General features: G+C 39.4%; 1 protein-coding gene across 1 annotated transcript in view; it reads left to right on the top strand.

Annotated features, from left to right (window-relative positions):
• The window catches only part of AFF3 (ALF transcription elongation factor 3), a 474,009-nt gene that overhangs the window by 286,010 nt on the left and 168,870 nt on the right, over nt 1-19,129 (top strand). The window contains exons 8-9 of the mRNA XM_024743692.1: nt 1,750-1,801; nt 16,464-16,517. Coding sequence (XP_024599460.1) covers nt 1,750-1,801; nt 16,464-16,517 — 106 coding nt within the window. The remainder of the gene's footprint in view (nt 1-1,749; nt 1,802-16,463; nt 16,518-19,129) is intronic.

Here is a 19,129-nt window from a genome sequence, read left to right as displayed (position 1 = left end):
CCTGGGCTTCTGAGCCTGCTGCCTACATTCCTGATGATGATTGGATGTGGGGTAACTTCTGGCAGCTCCAGACCAGGGAAAGTAACCAATTTCTCCAAATTAAAGGGGAAAAAAAAGATCGCTATGTTTGAGAAAAATTAAACCTCCATTTAGTTTTATCTTAGGTAATGCAGGTGTTACAACTCTGTACTTTAGGATTCTGGCAGGAATTGTGGTTTCTCATTTGAAAAGTGATTTTGGACAGTACTAAGGTTATTTTCTAGCACCAAAGCCAGTTGACAAGGTCTTGCATGTCTCCTAAGTGAGTTTACAACAAACCTGGCCTGGAAGAGAAAATATATTATGAACGTACAAGATATTTAGAGCAAGTTTATTAATTCTCTGCCTCTGTTTTTCCTTCAGCATGGTTTCCCACGTACTGGGGCTCCGTCAGTGTTTGGTACTGAGGCAGTTAAAATAGATGTGACTTTTCACAAGGTGACTGTCCCTCACGTATGTCCCGGCAGTGTGTAGACACACATTAACACAGAGTTACATCTGAGATAGATGTGTGCACTATATGTCACTGTCTTCTTTCTCTCACAACCGTTCTGTTTGAAAGAACGGAAAGGAAAAGAAATTATAAAGTTTACTTTTGAGTTCAGTTTGGACGATATCTTCAGAATGTGTTCATCATGTAATTTAGGGGGTCATTCCCAAGCCTCGGTGACAATAAGCTAATGGCTACAGCTGACAAAAGGGACTTGGTACAGGACATAGGCCTGAAGCCCTAAACAGCAGACTGGGGGATTCTGTGAGGTCTCCAGGCCTGACTTGAAAGAGCAAAGCAAAGCCAGTTGCCACCATCAGGCCCATCTCTTGCAACTCATAACCTTCTCTGGGGTATGTTAAACTATTAGCACTACATAACCAGCCTAACTAACCACAGCTAACTCACAATGGCAGTCATGACCTTCCTCCATCCCGTAGCCTCAAGAAAACAAAAAGAAGTGCCTTACAATACAAGGATGTATGGTGTCAAGCCATCAGTGGTCGAGGATCTAAGACTTACATTATGTCAATTGCAAGAGGAATTTGCCCTTTAAAACTACAAGAAACGAACTGGTTCCAGGCTCCCTTCATTAAAACCCATTCAATCCTCGGTGACCACAGACGGCAGAAACATTTCTTTAACTAGTCTCTCAGATGGCCAGGAAGGATTTCTGATTTATATCTTATTCTGCATTAACAGGGTGACCCCAGAACCTGCTGCTGGGGCTCTCTGTGGGGTGTAATTCTTGAGAATCTTGTAAGCTAGGGTGCAACCTCAGTGTTGTGTAGAATTCTCTCCTCCAAGTTCTGATGTCACCTGACCTGGTTTAGCTTGTGTTAGCAGAAGGGATCAGAATCCAAAACGCCTTGCATCTAGAATGCTAATGGGGTTTATTTCCTTAAGTTTCCTGTAAAAGAAGTAGAAGGAAACAGATTCCATCTGTAAGGTATTCATCTTTTGGCAGGGTCTCCACTCTGAACCTCTGCTTGTTTGCAAACAGCTCCGTAGTACCTATTCACAGATCCTTGCCTGGGCCATTGTATTACAAAGAAGAAATTATTTTGCAAATCCGGTTCTTGGACAATAAAAAAGATGTTTGAAAAGCCTCCTGCTGCACATTTTGAATGGTTGTTAGTAGGAGTGTGGAAATATATTGAACCTCTCTTAAATCTTATAGGCTGTAACGCTCACATGTTGGTATTTTCTTCCTTTTTAAGAGAAAGGTGATGCTGAGCCAGGGAGTCCAGACAATGGCACATCGAATACATCGTAAGTCTGTTTCCTGTTTCTATCCCGAGATGACTGTTCTTTAATATGCTTATAATATGAAAGAGCGCAAATAACTTGTTATAGTAACAGTAATAATGGAAAGAAGGCTGTGGTTCTCTTTCTCATGATAATGTGTTTTTAAATGCTTTTGGGTGCGTATGCATTTTGAGGTCTTTCTTATGCTTTAGCCCAGTAAGAAAAATCTTGAAAACACAAGGCTCCTCTTCATAAAGTACAAATGTAACGAGATTGACGGTATTATTTTGGCAGGGGGAGGGGAGGAAAGCTTTTGGAATTTGCTTGGCAACTTCCATCACTGTCATAAATAATTAGAGGACTTTTCACACATACTAGGAGATAGTCTGTCCTGCACACCTGGGAAGTACCAGTGTCATTTTAAAGCCTGCCCTTTGCAACCTGACCTCTGAATTATGTGAAATATACAGTTATAGATATCTCTGGACCCTCAAGGGTTTGTTCATAGTTTTGAGTTAACAAACACAGTTTTGAAAAGATAAGAAAAGGCTTTTAAAACATGTTCTTCACTCTACGTTTTGTCTTTTTCCCCTCGATAGCCAAGCAATCCAAAAAATGTTTTGACGATTAATTCGATGCCAAATTTATATGCCAAAGTTTACATAATTCACAAGCTAACAAATTATTTTAGCTCCATAGGAATTAGTAACAGGTTTACTCCTTAAAAATCATTATTTTTTATCATTTCTGAGGAGTTAAATGTATTTTCTTATTATAAGACCGTTTTGTGCATATATCTATATTTGGACCAGTGCTCTTATTACTAAGCATTTAAAGAGCTATTCATTAGAAATGACAGCTTACGATATAACATTATTGAGTGTATTTGTCCAAGATCTGTTTCTCAATCTAGGAAGAGCCTTTGGCTTACATAGGATGGCTGTTTGTTTCGTAAAGGTTATGATTACATGTTTCTTAAGATGTTACCCTAAAAGTTCAAAATAGTTCCATTATCATGATTTCTAATGATATAATGAATGTGACTGGTTTTAAATGGTTAAAATATTACTAATTTTTAAATTTTTGATTGTAAAATATAGTAGGAGAAGGGTTTTAATGCCATCTGGAGGCATTCTAGAGAACTGAAATGGGTAGAATCATTTAAATATGTAGTTCTTTTGAGCAGTGTTTGAGACTAGATAAGAATTTATGCAACTAGAATGTCAACTATTTGGGAGTAAGTTATATTTTTTTATAAATAGTTTTATAAAAGTGTTAATTACTGTAGAAACAACAATTTTTCAAATTCTCATTAACAAATCATCTTAAAAACAGGCAAAGGAGCATACAAAATATTTTGGAAAGCTGCTAGCATCCTGCATTTAATTTTTTCAAATTTAAAATCACATTCAGTGGGCTCCGATTTTGTTAATACAGTTTGATGTGCCGCTAAAGTTCTCCGCCCCTTATACATCTCCGAAAAGTCCATTCTCTAAAAGAATTGGTTTCCATAACTCATTACCTTATCAAAATAAATATGTTGTCTGAGGAATTATTTTTAAACCCTCTGGAGATCTGTGAGCAGTGAAAGTTTGAAGCATCACCCCACATTCTTGTCTCTTTGAGCAAAACAGACTTAGTCATCCATCTCATATCCTGCCTCTTGAACTAGAAACAGCAGAAATAAAGCCTGAGGCTGCAAGTATCCCTCTTAAAAGTGGAGAATTCTAAACTTGATCCTCCCAAAGAACCTTCTAACCGTGGTCTGTTATAATTAGGCAAGAGGAGCAGCTCATTATGAATAAAGAGCAGGGACTCAGGATGCCTTAGACTTGCGTAGCATTTTACAGTCTCTGTGTGGTATCCTATCTGAGCTTTATATATGCAGACAGATAGGTAAGACAGTATCCTCATTTCATATATAAGGAATCTAAGGATCAGAAAAGTCATTCAACTTAAGTGAAAAAATTGGGACACACATCTTTGGATATTCAGCTTTTTTGGCCATTTACCATACTGAGGGGTCAGGGGATCTTAGGAGACAAAACAAAGTCATAAGTCAGAACCAAGGAGAAAAGTGGGGACCCATTTATTTGTTAAGTGGTAAGTGTATTAGTTTGCTAGGGCTGCTGTAACAAAGTAGCATAGACTGGGTCCCTTAAACAACTGAAATTTATTGTCTCAGTTCTGGAGGCTAGAAGCCCAAGATCAGTCATTAGGGTTTGTTTCTCCTGTGAAAGAAGGATCAATTCCAGACCTTGTTCGTTGTTTTGTAGATAAACATCTTCTCCCTGTGTTTCTTCACATCATCTTCCTTCTCTGCATGTCTCTGTGTCCAAATTTCCCCTTTTTATAAAAATACTAGTTATGTCGGATTATCGCCCACCCTAATGTTCTCATTTTAACTTGATTACCCTGTGAAGATGCTATCTCAAAATAAAATCACATTCTGAAGTACTGGAGGTTAGGACTTCAACATGTGGATTTTGAGAGGACATTCAACATTAAGGGTCAGAGCAATCAAAATGACTTAGCAGCCAGGTTAGGAGAATCAGGAGTATACAGATGCCAGAAGATGGAACAAGGTGATAAAACAGACCAAAAATTATGAGCTCCATGGAAACCAAAGAGGTGAAGGAGAGCTGAAAACTGTAAATAACATACACATAGGCACTAGGAAAGATACCTCTTCTACATTTGTGGTTTGGTGGGACAGACTTGGCTTCGGTAATGCCTATACGTCCCTCTGTCTGTATAGTTCCATGACCTCTAAGTCATTTAAAGCCACTTTTTGGTTTTAAATTGTAGTATAAAATTGAGAGTATCCAGACAGCTCATTTTATGAAAAAGCATCTTTCCTCACTAGCCTCTTTTAAAAACGAGAGATTAGCATTGTTTGCAATGTCCAAGACATGGAAGCAACCTAAGTGTTCACTGATGGATGAATGGATAAAGAAAATGTGGTATCTGTACGCAATGGGATATTATTCAGCCATAGAGGGAAATCCTGCTACTTGCGACAACATGGATTGACCTTGAGGGCATCATCCTAAGTGAAATAAGTCAGGCAGAGAAAACAAATACCGTATGACCTCATTTGTATGTAAATTCTTAAAAAAAAAAGGGCTTCCCTGGTGGCGCAGTGGTTGAGAGTCCGCCTGCCGATGCAGGGGACACGGGTTCGTGCCCCGGTCCGGGAAGATCCCACATGCCGTGGAGCGGCTGGGCCTGTGAGCCATGGCCGCTGAGCCTGCACGTCCGGAGCCTGTGCTCCGCAACGGGAGAGGCCACAACAGTGAGAGGCCCGCGTACCGCAAAAAAAAAAAAAAACAAAAAACTCTGGATGAAATATTTTTTACAAAACAAAACTATTTGAAGACACTAGAGGCTGATCAAAAGAAGGCAGAAATGTTGGCAATTTGATCCTTGAGAGAAAGAATTGGAATGCATGAGACCTACATTTTTACAGCTTCTCTCCTGAGGGCACTCCCCATTCCACCAAGAGTAACTACAACTCAAGGCCATAGTCATATATTCTTGAAGTGTATGAGGATGGAGTTCAAGCCTGCCAGAGTGGCCGGGATTTAAGGGAAGAAATTCCAGAAAGGAGGCAGCCATAGAGAAGAGAGTTCCACTTCTGTATATAAATTCTCCTCCATGCTTGGGTGACTTCTAAACTGCATAGGTATCGGAGAAAGGCCAGTGAGCCCAGTGGAAAACAATAGCTGGAGAGCTGAAAAGCTGAGCAGACATTTCAATAGCTGCCTACTGCCTACAAAGATTGCCTGTAGAGTTTGGAATTTGAATCTCACCCAAGTTATAGGGACTTGGCAAACACTTAGGTTTTTGTCTGAACCCTCAGAAAGGCCTCGCCTTAAGAATAAAGGATTCATCCTAAAACTAAGGGCAAAACCAAAGTAGGTCATAACAAAGTGTAATCCTAAGGATTCACAAGTTCAGCTAGTAATTTGTCTGAAACAAAAATATTAACACTCTTTAAAGGAATAAAACAGATCTAGAGCCTCTATTACATGTCATTCATATTTATTATCTAATCAAAAATTAACAGATATGTATAGAAATAGGAAATTGTTATCCATAATCAAGTAAAAATGTAATTGCTATAATAGAACTTGAAGTAACCTAAATGTTAGAATTTTCAGGCAATAACTTTAAAGCAGGTGTTAAAATATATTCAAGAATATAAAGGAAAACATGGTCATAATAATTGAAAGAAGAAGACTCTCAGCAGGGAAATGGAAATGATTAAGAAGAGCCAAGTGAAACTTCTGGAACTGAAAAGTAAAATATTTGAAACAAAAATTTCACTGGATAGCCTTAGTGAAGAATGGAAATGACCAAATAAAGGGTAAGTAAACTTAAAGTCAGATCAATAAGCATTATCCAATATGCAGAACAGTGAGAATGAAGATTAAAAACAATAAACAGAACCTCAGTGAATTATAGGACAATATCAAGTAGTATAATACACATGTAATTGGGGTCTGAGAAGGAGAGGACAGAAAAAACAGATCAGAAAAAATATTCAAAGAGATGACAGCTGAAGGCATCCCAAACTGGCTGAACACCTTAACTTACAAATGCAAGAAGCTTAACAAATCCTAAGCAGGATAAATAAAAGAAAACCACACCTTGAAACGTTACAGTAAAATTGCTAAAACCTATATTAAAGGTAAAGAGAAAAATCTTGAACATTGCTGGAGATAAATGACATATTAGGTAAAAGGTTAACAGTGACGCAGTTAACCATAGGATTCCCACCACCAACAACAGAGGCTAGAATATAATGCAAAGGTGTCTTTAAAGTGCTGGAAGACAAAATAAAAACAATAAATTAAAAAAAAATAAAGAACTGTATCAAGCTAGAATTCTAAATCTAGCAAAAATATCCTTCAAAACAAGGTGAAATAAAGACATTTTTGGTTTTTCAAAATCTGAGAAAATTTATTTCCAGAAGGCCTGCACTACAATCAGTGATAAAGGAAATTTGTCGGGCTGAAGGGGAATAATCTCAGGGGGAAGTTCAGACCTACACGAAGGAAGTATTTACAGGAAATGATAAATATTTATGTAAATACAAGAGATTATGTAATGTAAAAAACAAAATACTCTTATGGGACTTATGATGTATGTAGATGTAAAATGTATGACAAAAATACCACAGAGGATAAGAGAGGGCAAATGGAATTGCATGACTCTAAGATTCTTATATTTTATGTGAAGTGATATAATATTAAATCCAAGTAGACTGGCAATAAGTTAAGGATGCATAGTATAATAACCAGAAAAAACACTAAAAAAAACCAAAAAAAGCATAAATGTCATTGGAGGAATGAAAATAAAACACCAAAATAAATTAGATTTGAAAGACTGCCTACTGTCTATAAGATATACAATTTAAATATAAAAACACAGTAGGTTGAAGCCAGAAGAGGAAAAGATAGACTGTGTAAACAGTAAGCATAAGAAAGCTAGTGTGACACTATTAAACTACCATACAGACTTCTAGACAAAGAGTATTAGAATAGGTAAAAAGAACATTTTATCATGCTAAAAAGGTCAGTGAATGAGGAAAACAGACCAGTCATAAATATGTACATATTTACTAAGAGATTATCAAAATATATGAAACAAAAACTGACAGAACAATAATAATAGAGATTTTTAACATCCATTTATTCAGTAATCAGTATAAAAATTAAACAGAATATTAGGAAGTATATACAAACACCTTCAGAAAATAGAAGAGGAAGAAAAACTACCCAATTCATTGTATAAGGCCAGTATAACCTTGATACCAAAATCTGACATAAACCTTATAAGAAAAGAAAATTGTAATCCAATATCTCTTATAAACACTAAAAAATCCTTAATAAAACATTAGCATATATGTTCCAGTGATATATGAAAAGGACATTATTCATTATAACTAAGTAGGGTTTATCACAGGAATGAATGGTTGGCTTAATGTTAGAAGAAAAATTAACGTAATCCACCGTATTAATAGAATGAAGGAGAAAAACCATATGATCCTCTAAAACAATGAAGGCAAAGCATTTGACATGATTCAACACCCATCCATGATTTTTAAAACTCTCAGCAAACTAGTACAAGAAGGGAACTTGTTTAATCTGACAAAGGGCATCTACCCCCAGACCTACTGCTAATGTCTTATTTAATGGTGAAATACCAAACACTTTCCTCCCAAGATCAAGAACATAGCAGTAATGTCTGCATTTATCACTTCTATTCAGCATTGTAGTTCTAGTCAGTACAATAAGGCAAGAAAAAGAAATAATAGGCATAAAGATGGAAAAATCTTTTGGAAAAATCTTTATGAATGATTGTTTATAGAGAAAATCCTAAGAAATTTAATAAACAACTGCCAGAACCAATAAAAGAATTTAGCAGGGTCAGTTTACAAAAATCAGTTGTGTTTCTAGTAACAGTAAACAATTGCAAAATGAAATTTAAAAAGCAGTCCCATTTGCAATGATATAAAATACTTAATAAATTTAACAAAAGACATATAAGACTTGTACACTGAAAGCTATTAAACCTTGAGGAGAGAAATCTTAGACTTTAATGGAGAGCTATTCATAAATTGGAAGACTCCTAATGTTAATATGTCAGTTCTTCTCATAATGACATACAGATACAACACAGTGTTGATCAGAAGGCCAACAGGGCACTTTTCTAGAAAATGACAAGTTGATTCTAAAATTTTTATAGAAAAGCAAGGGTCCTAGGTAGCCAAAACAGTCTTGAAGAAGAGCAGGGTTGGAGGCCTTACAGTACCTGATTTCAAGACTTACTGTAAAACTAAAGTAATGAAGGCAGTGCGGCATGGACATGGACAGACAAATCAATGGAACAAAACAGAGTCTAGAAATAGACCCACACATATATGGTCAACTGATTTTTGACAAAGACTTCAACAAATGGTGCTGGAGGAGCTACTGGGGGAAAATCTGAATCTCACTTAAGACACAATTGAGATGGATCACAGACCTCCATTTAAAGGCCCAAACTATAAAGCTTCTAAAGGAAAACATGGGACAATATCGCACAACCTGCAATGATTTCTTACAGAAATCACGAAACCACAGAAAAGAAAAGAAAACCCCGATGAATTGGATTTCATCAAAATTCAAAACATCTGGTCATCAAAATGACAAGGCAAGACACAAACTGGGAGAATATACTTGCAATACATATATCTGACAAATAGTTTGTATCCAGAATGTATAAGGAACTCTGACAATTCAATAACAAAACGATAAAGACACAAATTTTTTAAATGGGCAAAGCCTCGAACCGACAAAGAAGATATACAAATGTCCAGTAAGGAACTGAAAACATGCATTTTACTAATAATATTCATCTTCAGGGAAATGCAAATTAAAGCCACAATGAGATACCACTGTATACACCCACTAGAATGACTAAAATTGAAAAGACCAACACCACCAAATAGTCAGGAGATATGAAGCCATTGGAACCCTAGTGCATTGCTGATGGGAGCATAAAATGGCATAACCATTTTTAAAAACTGTTCCTTTTACACACATTTATTGCATTCCCCAGCAATTAGGCACACACTTGGTACTAGATCCAACAATTCCATTTGTAACTATTAGCATGGGAAAAAAGAGAAACGCATGTCCTTTAAAAGGTTAGTACAAGAATTTGGGCTTCCCTGGTGGCACAGTGGTTGAGAGTCTGCCTGCCGATCCAGGGGACATGGGTTCGTGCCCCGGTCCAGGAAGATCCCACATGGAGCCTGCACATCCGGAGCCTGTGCTCCGCAATGGGAGAGGCCACAACAGTGAGAGGCCCGCGTACCGCAAAAAAAAAAAAAAAAAAAAAAGATTAGTACAAGAATTTTAATAGCAGCTTTATTCTTGATAGTCAAAAACTGGAAACAACCCCAATATACATCAGCTGGTAAATGGATAAACAATCTTGGTATACTAGAATACCTTCCAATATATTGGAAACATAATGGAATACTTCTAATAAAAAACAAATTCCCCAACTTGGTCTATAGATTCAATGCAATCTGAATCAAAATTCCAGCAAGGTATTTTGTGGATATCAACAAACTGATTTTAAAGTCTCATTGGAAAAGCAAAAGACATAGAATAGCCAATACGGTATTGAAGGAGAAGAACAAAGTTGGAGAACTGACTCTACCCGACTTCAAGACTTACTATAAAGCTACGGTGTTGGCAAAAGAATAGGTAAGTCAATCAGTGGAACAGAATAGAGAGCCCAGAAATAGACCCACGTAAATATAGTCAGCTGGTCTTTGACAAAGGATCCAGGACAATACAATGGATAAAGATGGTCTTTAAAACAAATGGTGGTAGAACACCGCATATCCACATGCAAAAAAATGACTCTAGACACAGACCTTACACCCCTTGCTAAAATTAACCCAGAATGGATCACAGACCTGAATGTAAAACACAAAACTATAAAACTCCTAAAAGACAACATAGAAGAAAACCTACATGACCTTGACTATGGTGATGACTTTTCAGAGCAAGTGACTAAGGTAGTGCCTGCAGAGGAAGAGCAGACTGAGATCCTGTTAGTTTGTCATCTTCACTAGGAAAGTTCTAGGAATAAGGAGCAAATGGAGATTTCCAAGCTACAGCAAAGACCACAATTTCACAGGGTCACCGTGCCTGCTTAATCCAGATTTGCCCACCACTGGCAAGTCCACGCTTAAGTCAGAGGTCAAAAGCGTAGGCTTGCAGAAAACTCCTAACAGAGGACCTGTCTGCATTTGAACGAAGTACCTATTACTTTAAAGAATAAATGAGGATTCAAAAATGACCTTCATAAATTAAGGAAATTGGATTAAACACAAATAGTTAAACTTCTAGAAGAAAAAAAATTAACAAAATGAAGCAGAAGGAAATGGTCTACCAGGTGTGTACATTGTACAGTAAAAGACTTGGAAAGTCCTATAAGCTCAAACTGAATTAGAGCAGCCCATGAAATCTTATTTCTCCCAGGTTAATATAGTAGTTGGAAGTAATATATGGAAAGTGCCCATTACCTAGTAGGCACTCAGTAAATACTTATTACTGCATTTAATAGGATTCATGATTTAGAAAAGATAGAAAACAACCCTATCTCTGCAGTTGGTACAGATCAGAGCTTAATGAGAATTGTCATCTCTCCTTTAAAAAAGGTGACATGCTTAGAAAGGGTTAAGTTTACAAAGGTCTTCTAGTGAAGCCGGAGCTGTGAAGAAGAACGCAGAGTGGTCCGTCTTCTCCAGACTTGTCAGCCGGAACGAGCTCTTCTCCCAGCCTTCAGACAATAGGACCAGAGGCCAGCAGTGCATGGCTTTACCTCTCCCCAAAGGAGAATGCATAGCCAGGAGGTGGCTGGAGAGTTCACCTCCACCACAGACTTCTAATTTTAAATGTCTTAGAAGACTTGGATATCACTGACGGATGGAACAGAGTGGGTCTAATGGTGATGCCCAGAGCTCCTTTCCAGATGTCTGATGTACACCTGTGAGTCATTTATAAAGGTGGAAGGTGAAGCGTGTTTATATCAATGAGAAGTATTTACCTCCATCAGTTCAGGCTGCTATAACAAGCCACTGTAGACTAGGTGGCTTATAAACAGGAGAAATTTCTCTCACGGTTTTGGAGCCCAGGAAGTCTAGGATCAAGGTGCCGGCAGATTCAGTGTCTGGACCACCTCCTGGTTTGCAGATGGCCATCTTCTCGCTGTGTCCTCACATGGCAAAGAGCAGAGAGGGGAGAAGCAAGCTCTTTCGTGTCTCTTCTTATAAGGGCATTAATCCCATTCGTGATGGTTCTACCCTCATGACTAATTACCTCCCAGGCCCAGCTCCTAATACCATCACAATGGGGGTTAGAATTTCAACATATGTTTGGGGGGAGGGGAACACAAACATTCCATGCATAGTTATTTATTAAAAATATCTTATGCCCATTGTAGAATTACCTTAGAAAATGTTAAATATGGAGGGAAAATATACAGAGGAACAATTATGTGCTAAACATATAAAGAAATCTATCACTTACGCATGTGCTTTTAATAATAAGATTATACAAACTGATCATATAATAGGTTTTGGAATTTGAGAGATCAAAGTCAATTTGAGAACTGTTACCAAAAGATGTTTTTTTTTTTTTCAGAGAAGTTTAAAACCTTCCTGATATTTATTTTGGCCATAGCAATGCGTGTCTAAAATGATGAACTGTGACTGTTCTTTTAGCCCACGAGGTACCTTCCCCAGAGACTTCCTTTCCGTATCTGTTTAAGTAATTTGCCAGGCTCCTGTCTGCTAGGAAAATGAGAAATCTAGTATAGACACTTTGCCTAGAGAAAATTGGCCAGATCCCATTTCTCCAACGCTTAGACACTAAGAATAAAAAATAACGTAGGAAGGGTCTCTAGGGCTCCTTGGACCCCCTTGTTATGTAGATGAATAAATTAGACCGAAGGCCTTTGAGAGGTATGGCTTGTCCAGTGGATAAGGAGGGAAGGCCTTGACCCAGCCTTCAAAGACCAACAAGTCCAGCTGGGGCTGGGCACCATTGCTGAAGGAAAAGAGAGGTGAGAAGGCTGTCGGTTTTACCTGAAAAGGAAATTAGATGTTGCTGTTGTGTTGGTTATACCATCAGATTAAAACAGCAAACAGATCCAGGAACGTAGATTGGAAATTATGCCATCACAGAACAAGACTGCAAACCTTATCTTTCATGTTCGTACACCAGACTGGAAGGCCCATGGTCCCAGAGGTCATAGAAGAAAATTCTTCAGCAAAACTAGGAAGTCTGTTCCCCTCTCTTGTTCTGTTCCCCTCTCTTGTTTTGTTCCCCTAGACTGATGCTTTCTCTTTCCTCTACGCCTGGACTCCATCCAAACATATCTCTCCTCAAGGTGTCATCTAGGTCAGCATTTCTCAAGCTTTTTTGGGGTAATTTAAAGGGTTTTAATTTTAATTGTGATAAGATATGCATAGCATAAAATTTATAGTCTTAACCATCTTTAAGTGTGCAGTCCAGGGGCATTAAGTACATTCACATTGTTGTGGCTCCCATCACCATGAAGTATTCCCAGAACTCTTCATCTTCTCAAACTGAAACTCTGTCCCCATTAATAGGCCAAATTAATAACTTGCCATAGCTAGTAACTCTCCATTTCCTCCTCTCTCCAGCCCCTGGAAACCACTACTCTGCTTTCTGTCTCTCTAATTTTGACTACTCTAGGGACCTCATATAAGTGGAATCAGATAGTATTTGTCCTTTCGTGTCTGGCTTATTTCACTTAGCATTATGTTTTCAAGGTTCATCCATGTCGTAGCAGGTGTCAGAATTTCCTTCCTCTTCAAAAAGGCATTTTCTTTCTTTTTAAAACTGAATAACATTCCACTGTGTGTATAGACGTTTTCTTTATCCATTCATCCATCAATGGACATTTGAGTTGCTTCTACCTTTTGGCTGTTGTGAATTACGCTGCTATGAACATGAGTATACAAATATCCCTTCAAGTTCCAGCTTTCATTCTTTGGAGATCATACCCATCTCAAATTTTCAAACATAACCTACCCAGTCAGCCATATGTCACATCCTATGAGAGTGTATGTTTCAAACAACAGTGTCAAAAAACAGGACCCACCATGACGCTGACATTTTCTTTTTTTTGTTAATATTTTTTAAATGCAGGTCACACTACATAAATTCATTTTTGGTCAACCCATGTTCACGAAACACAGTAGAGGTTACTGACCAACTAACGAGATAGTTTGTGCCATGGGAGTCAGGAACAAAAAGGAGACCACCTGTAGGGGCCCTGCAGTGTTTCTAACCCCAGCTTGGTCACCTGATGGAGATGATTTCTTCTGTCCTCCCAATAGCCTGGAAAGGAAGTTCTTATTTCCTGTTTTATAGATGAGGAAATCAGGGCTGAAAGAGTATAAGAAGCTTGTCCAAAGATTTGCCTCCAGTGAATCTGTCGCCCCTCCCATCTGCCACGGGCCATCTCTCTGGCCCACACTGCCTGACAGGCTAGTTTATCGGGTGCCTGGTAGGACTCCCCTCAGAGGACCCAAGGCATTCTATTAAGGCCAAGGAAAGCTTTAGCTCAAGGGAGTGACAACTCAGAAAATTTCAGGACCCATTCACAGGCTCAAGAAGTAGGTATTTGGGGTGTATGCCATGCAGGAAGGGTTAGTTTTCACCAACCCCTAACTAGACCACAGAAGCAACTGCTTCCTTCACTTAATGATTCAGGTGGACAGTATCTGAAAGTGAGTTTGGAACGTTTGCAAAGAGCTCTTTCAGTCCAAAGAGACATTCACTAATAAACTGGAGCTCCTCTGTATTCAGTGTGACTGTAGCAGATGGCAGTGTTTTTCTGAGTCACTCTGGCCAAGGGAGACTGTGGTAAATCAATAAATATTACCATATGTATTGATTGCAGTGCGTAATCGATAAACAGTGCCTGACATTAACAGGCTGATTACGCTTCCTCCAAGTGTTTCCTTTCATGAAGCTGCTTCACTCTTGTGTTGAAGCCTTGCCCAGCATTTAGAACATAATACTTATTCAGTCGAAGATTATTAGTATGAGTAAATGAACGAATGCAGGATAACACAGAAGATGTCTGGAATATATCCGCTGTGCATTTCGTGTATCTTCTTTCAGAAATACCGTTAGCTTGATTTGTGCTTTCTTTTCTACGGATTTTAATTAGATATAAAATGCAGAGGTTGTATATTTACAAACTGAGTTCTCCCCCGTCCCTCCCACCCCCAGATCACAGATTCTCTTTGCACCCCTATGCCTCTAATGCTGGTCCCCTCTCAGGCAGCCTAGTACCAAAATGCTACTCCCCAAGCATTCAATGTCTATCTTGTGTCAGGCACTCTGCCGGACACGTTGTCTTATTTCAGTCTCACAACAACCCGGTGAGGTGACATTACTACATCTCATATTACAGAAGGGATAATCGAGGTGTCAGTGAGTGAGACCTCACAGTTGGCAGTGGCAGAGCTGAGATCCCAGCTGGGTCAGAGCCACTTGGAGGCGCTGCTTTAGGTCTGGTGCAGAGGGCGCACGGACTAGAAGAGATACTAAGGAAGAAATTCTGTTTCTGAGCAGAGGGCTGGCATCTCCCTTCAAGCCCTGAATATCTGCTCTCCTTCCATAGTGTCGAGAGCATTGCAGCCCACAGAGCCTGTGAGGAAGCTTGCGGAAGGAGACAGGAGGAAGCCTGGTTACAGGCGATGAGTCAGGGTGGTATTTCTGCCCGGTGATGGAGGTCTTGGAAGTAGTAGAGGCTGGAGTCTGGACTTCATCTGACAGTCCGAGTAGCTGGCAGAAGTCGAAGAACAGCTCCCCGGCCCCGGCCCACCTGCTCACCTCAAAGGGCCTTCTGCTGTTGGCAGAGTGTATTTCGGTAAAGCAGTGCTCACATGATCCCCACAAAAACATGTAAAATATTTAAGCCTCTGCCCTCAGGGCTCTGCCACAGAGAATTCCATCTCCACTCTGAGCTTCTTAAGTGACTGAAATATACAAAGGGACAGGGACTGTAGGGATAACGGGCAGATGACCAAGCATTCACACACACGCGCGCACTCACCCTTCAGTGTTAAGCAGGCCATTCCTGCTTGAAAAATGAGGGCTCCGTGGGACTTAAAGCATTTCTTTCAAATAGTACTAGTGTCAGTATATCATGATGAAGAGGTAGCAAATACTAACTGTAAGCCAGACTGTGTACTAAATGCTTTCTAAAAATAGGAGAGCTGTATAATATAACAGTGACGCAGGGACAGCCGGTGTAAACGGGACACAGGATCACCCTGCCGATGAATCAGTTCTTTGAATCCTCATAGCAACTGGGAAACGTCGAGAGCATTAGAACCTCCCTTTTTATAGAGAAAGAAACAGAGGCTACAAGAGCTTACACAGGTGGTGTGGCCCAGCCTGGGTATTCCCCTACAGTTGTCTGACTTGAAAGCCCCCTTTCTTCGATGCCGCCTTAAACTGCAGACATGTGCGCTGCACCGTCGTGTGGATCTAAGCAGTGCCGGGCTCAAAACACAGACAAAGTTACGAGTGACCAGATGGCAGGAAACCCAGCGACTGGAGACTGTTTCATTTGAAAGTCTGTTTACCACTAAAGCTAGAGGATTGAGTTAGATGAATTGGCTTGTAGGGATGGGGGAGAGAGTATTATTAATTTGCTTTTGGCGTTTTGGCAAGTAAGGAAAATAATAAGCAGAGTGAGACAAGAAAAACAAGCACTAGTTGGATAGAACTGGTAATCGTATAGCCTCACTTCTTGAAACAGGATGATGTTACTTTCACTTAACCCCAGAAGCAGATTACTCTGAAAACAGAGGATTTTTTAATGGTTAAATACGTAAAATATCATTGTTTTTAATTTTGAAAAAAATAGATATTATCCATTTGACCACAAGAAAAAAACTCTTTTTTCTCATGAGCCAGTTGTAAAAATGGAGACATTCTCTAATTTTGTGAGTTTTGTTTTCCTATTGACAGTTTTGACTAGGTCGTATGACTCTCGCTCCTTAAATTTACTGAGCATTTATTATGTGCTAGGCACTATTCTAAGCATTTTACTCATATTATTCTCACAGCTCTCTGGGATGGTTATCCCCATTTACTGATAAGGGAAATGATGCACTGAGAGGGTAAGTAACTGGCCCAGAGTCACACAGCTAGTGTGTGACAGAGCTGGGATTTGAACTCATTTTGCCTCCTGAGCCCATGCTTTTAACTACGCTTCTATACAGCCTTCATTTCAGCTATTAGACTTCAAATTACTTCCAAATACTGAATATTAATGTGTCTCTGAACAAGAGAACAGCATTTCTGAATTGTGTGATACCCCTGGGTATGCTCAAGATGTCGAAAAATACACTTGAATTAATAATTAGCATAGGGCTTCCCTGGTGGCGCAGTGGTTGCGAGTCCACCTGCCAATGCAGGGGACACGGGTTCGTGCCCCGGTCCGGGAAGATCCCACATGCCGCGGAGCGGCTAGGCCCGTGAGCCATGGCCGCTGAGCCTGTGCGTCCGGAGCCTGTGCTCCGCAACGGGAGAGGCCACAACAGTGAGAGGCCCACGAACCAGAAAAAAAAATTAGCATAATTAAGATTTTAATCTTATCTATAAATGTCTGTAGCATATCATTATTTTTACCTTCCCCTTAAAATGTCCAAGAGGTGATCATTTCATTACATTTTGAAGTACGTTTGAATTCTGTTGTTTTTTCTAATACTACTGTTACCAATCATGCTACACAGCCTCAGAGTAAGAACAGCAGAGAGTTCAGTGCCTTTGCAAGTACTAAATTTGAGGTTCAAATTTTGAAGAAAAGTGAGCCATTAAAACTTGAATATTTGTGCGGTTTTTGTTGCTTGGGCTAAAATTGCATGTTTCCTGAGGGACCGATTTTGCAGGTTCTGGATTCGGGTGGTGCTGGGTTAGCCCTGAAACCCTGGCTGGACTTCTTCAGTATCGAGATGTGATATCCTCTGTGGAGCTTTTAGTAAAACTTGATTGATCAAAAATAAATTGAAGTAATGCCACAGAAAATGTTACACCTAGACCAAAGCATTCAGGAGGACGGGAATGGAAATGTCTCTTCTTCCAGTTGTTGTAAATAGATGTCTTTGTTGTTTCATGTCCCTCTGTTTAACCTCCAAACTAGGACTGCCAGATTAAATACCAGACACCCAGTTCCATTTGAATTTCAGATGAACAAGGAATAGTTTTTGAGTGTAAGTATGTCTCACGCAGTATTTGGGACATACAGTAAAAAGAACGTTTTTTTACCAGAAATTTGAATTTCACTGGTGATCCGGTATTGTTTTAAAATTATTATTAATTAATTAATTTTTTTATTTTTGACTGTGTTGGGTCTTCGTTGCTGCGTGCACGCTTTCTCTAGTTGCAGCGAGCGGGGGCTACTCTTCGTCACGGTGCATGGGCTTCTCACTGTGGTGGGTCCTCTTTTTGCGGAGCACGGGCTCTAGGCACGCGGGCTTCAGTAGCTGTGGCTTGTGGGCTCTAGAGTGCAGGCTCAGTAGTTGTGGCACATGGGCTTAGTTGCTCCGCGGCATGTGGGATCTTCCCAGACCAAGGCTTGAACCTGTGTCTCCTGCACTGGCAGGCGGGTTCTTAACCACTGCACCACCAGGGAGCCCCAGGATTCTGTATTTTTATTTGCTAACTCCAGCAACCCTGCCAAATCTCACATAGACTGTAGGGCCAAGTGGACTTTCATTTAAATCCATAATTTATCAAAGGATGGAAGAGAGACAGGGTGAAGAAGGGAGAGAAAAGAGAAGGGAGAGGAGGTAAAGTAATAGGAGGAGAAAGAGAGAAAGTAAGAATGAATTCGGGCAATCCGCCAAGTAAAATAACTAACATTCTGCAAGAAAGAAATTCTAAAACAGGTCATAGGATGGAAAAAGTCTGTTTCACAGACTCTTTGGCCTGAACATTGGCCAAAAAAAAAAAAAAGGCATCCTATTAACATCTGAATACCAAAGCTCATCCAGGAATGGAAAGATTTGGAATTTGAAGGTTCTTAGCTTTCAACTTGGTTAGAATACCCCAATTCTTTATTAATTGCAAGGAGGATTTTGTTTTTTCAGTGAGATGCTTCGGTAATTCGATATCAAAGAAAGCTAGCTAATTTCCGTTTATGTTACTAAGATGCATTTGAAACTTCGCGGGTCGTGTTTTGTTTGCTTGCCTTGCGCTGACATGCAAAAAACTATCAGATGCCTGATAGGAGAATTTACCTCTGTTTAAAAATCACACAGTTCTGCTGTGAAGCATGAAGATGGATTTTTTTTTTAAGTGAAAAAATATTAACTGACAGCTCAAGACAGGTTTTTTTCTTTAATCTCTAACCAGACAAATTACTATAAGCAAGAACCCTCTTGCCTTAATCCTGGACACGTCACAGATGTGACAGTGTTCTGTAGGAGATGGCTTTTTAACTGTGGATGAGGGAAAATAACCTTTGGAATTTTTAGGATGTTATTACAAGCAAGTTTACTAGTTTTTGACTTACTAAGCCACAGCTGGAGCCAGCCTTCATCGGGGTAAGAATATTTTCATGCTGCTATTATATCGTTCGTATTTCAAGTGTAGGATTATAACATTGGGGGGAATATGGCCTTTGAGGCTTGTACTGTCTGTTGAGAATGCAAATGTGAATGTCCTATAAAAAGAGAGAAACTGACTGCTTCCGTCTGTGCCGTAAACTTAAAGACTCCAACAGATGAGG

This window comes from Neophocaena asiaeorientalis, unplaced genomic scaffold (assembly GCF_003031525.2).
Source record: "Neophocaena asiaeorientalis asiaeorientalis breed wild unplaced genomic scaffold, Neophocaena_asiaeorientalis_V1.1 scaffold114, whole genome shotgun sequence".
Taxonomy (NCBI): domain Eukaryota; kingdom Metazoa; phylum Chordata; class Mammalia; order Artiodactyla; family Phocoenidae; genus Neophocaena; species Neophocaena asiaeorientalis.
Note: the sequence above shows the minus strand (reverse complement) of the source record. Positions and strands in the feature narration are given on the sequence as shown.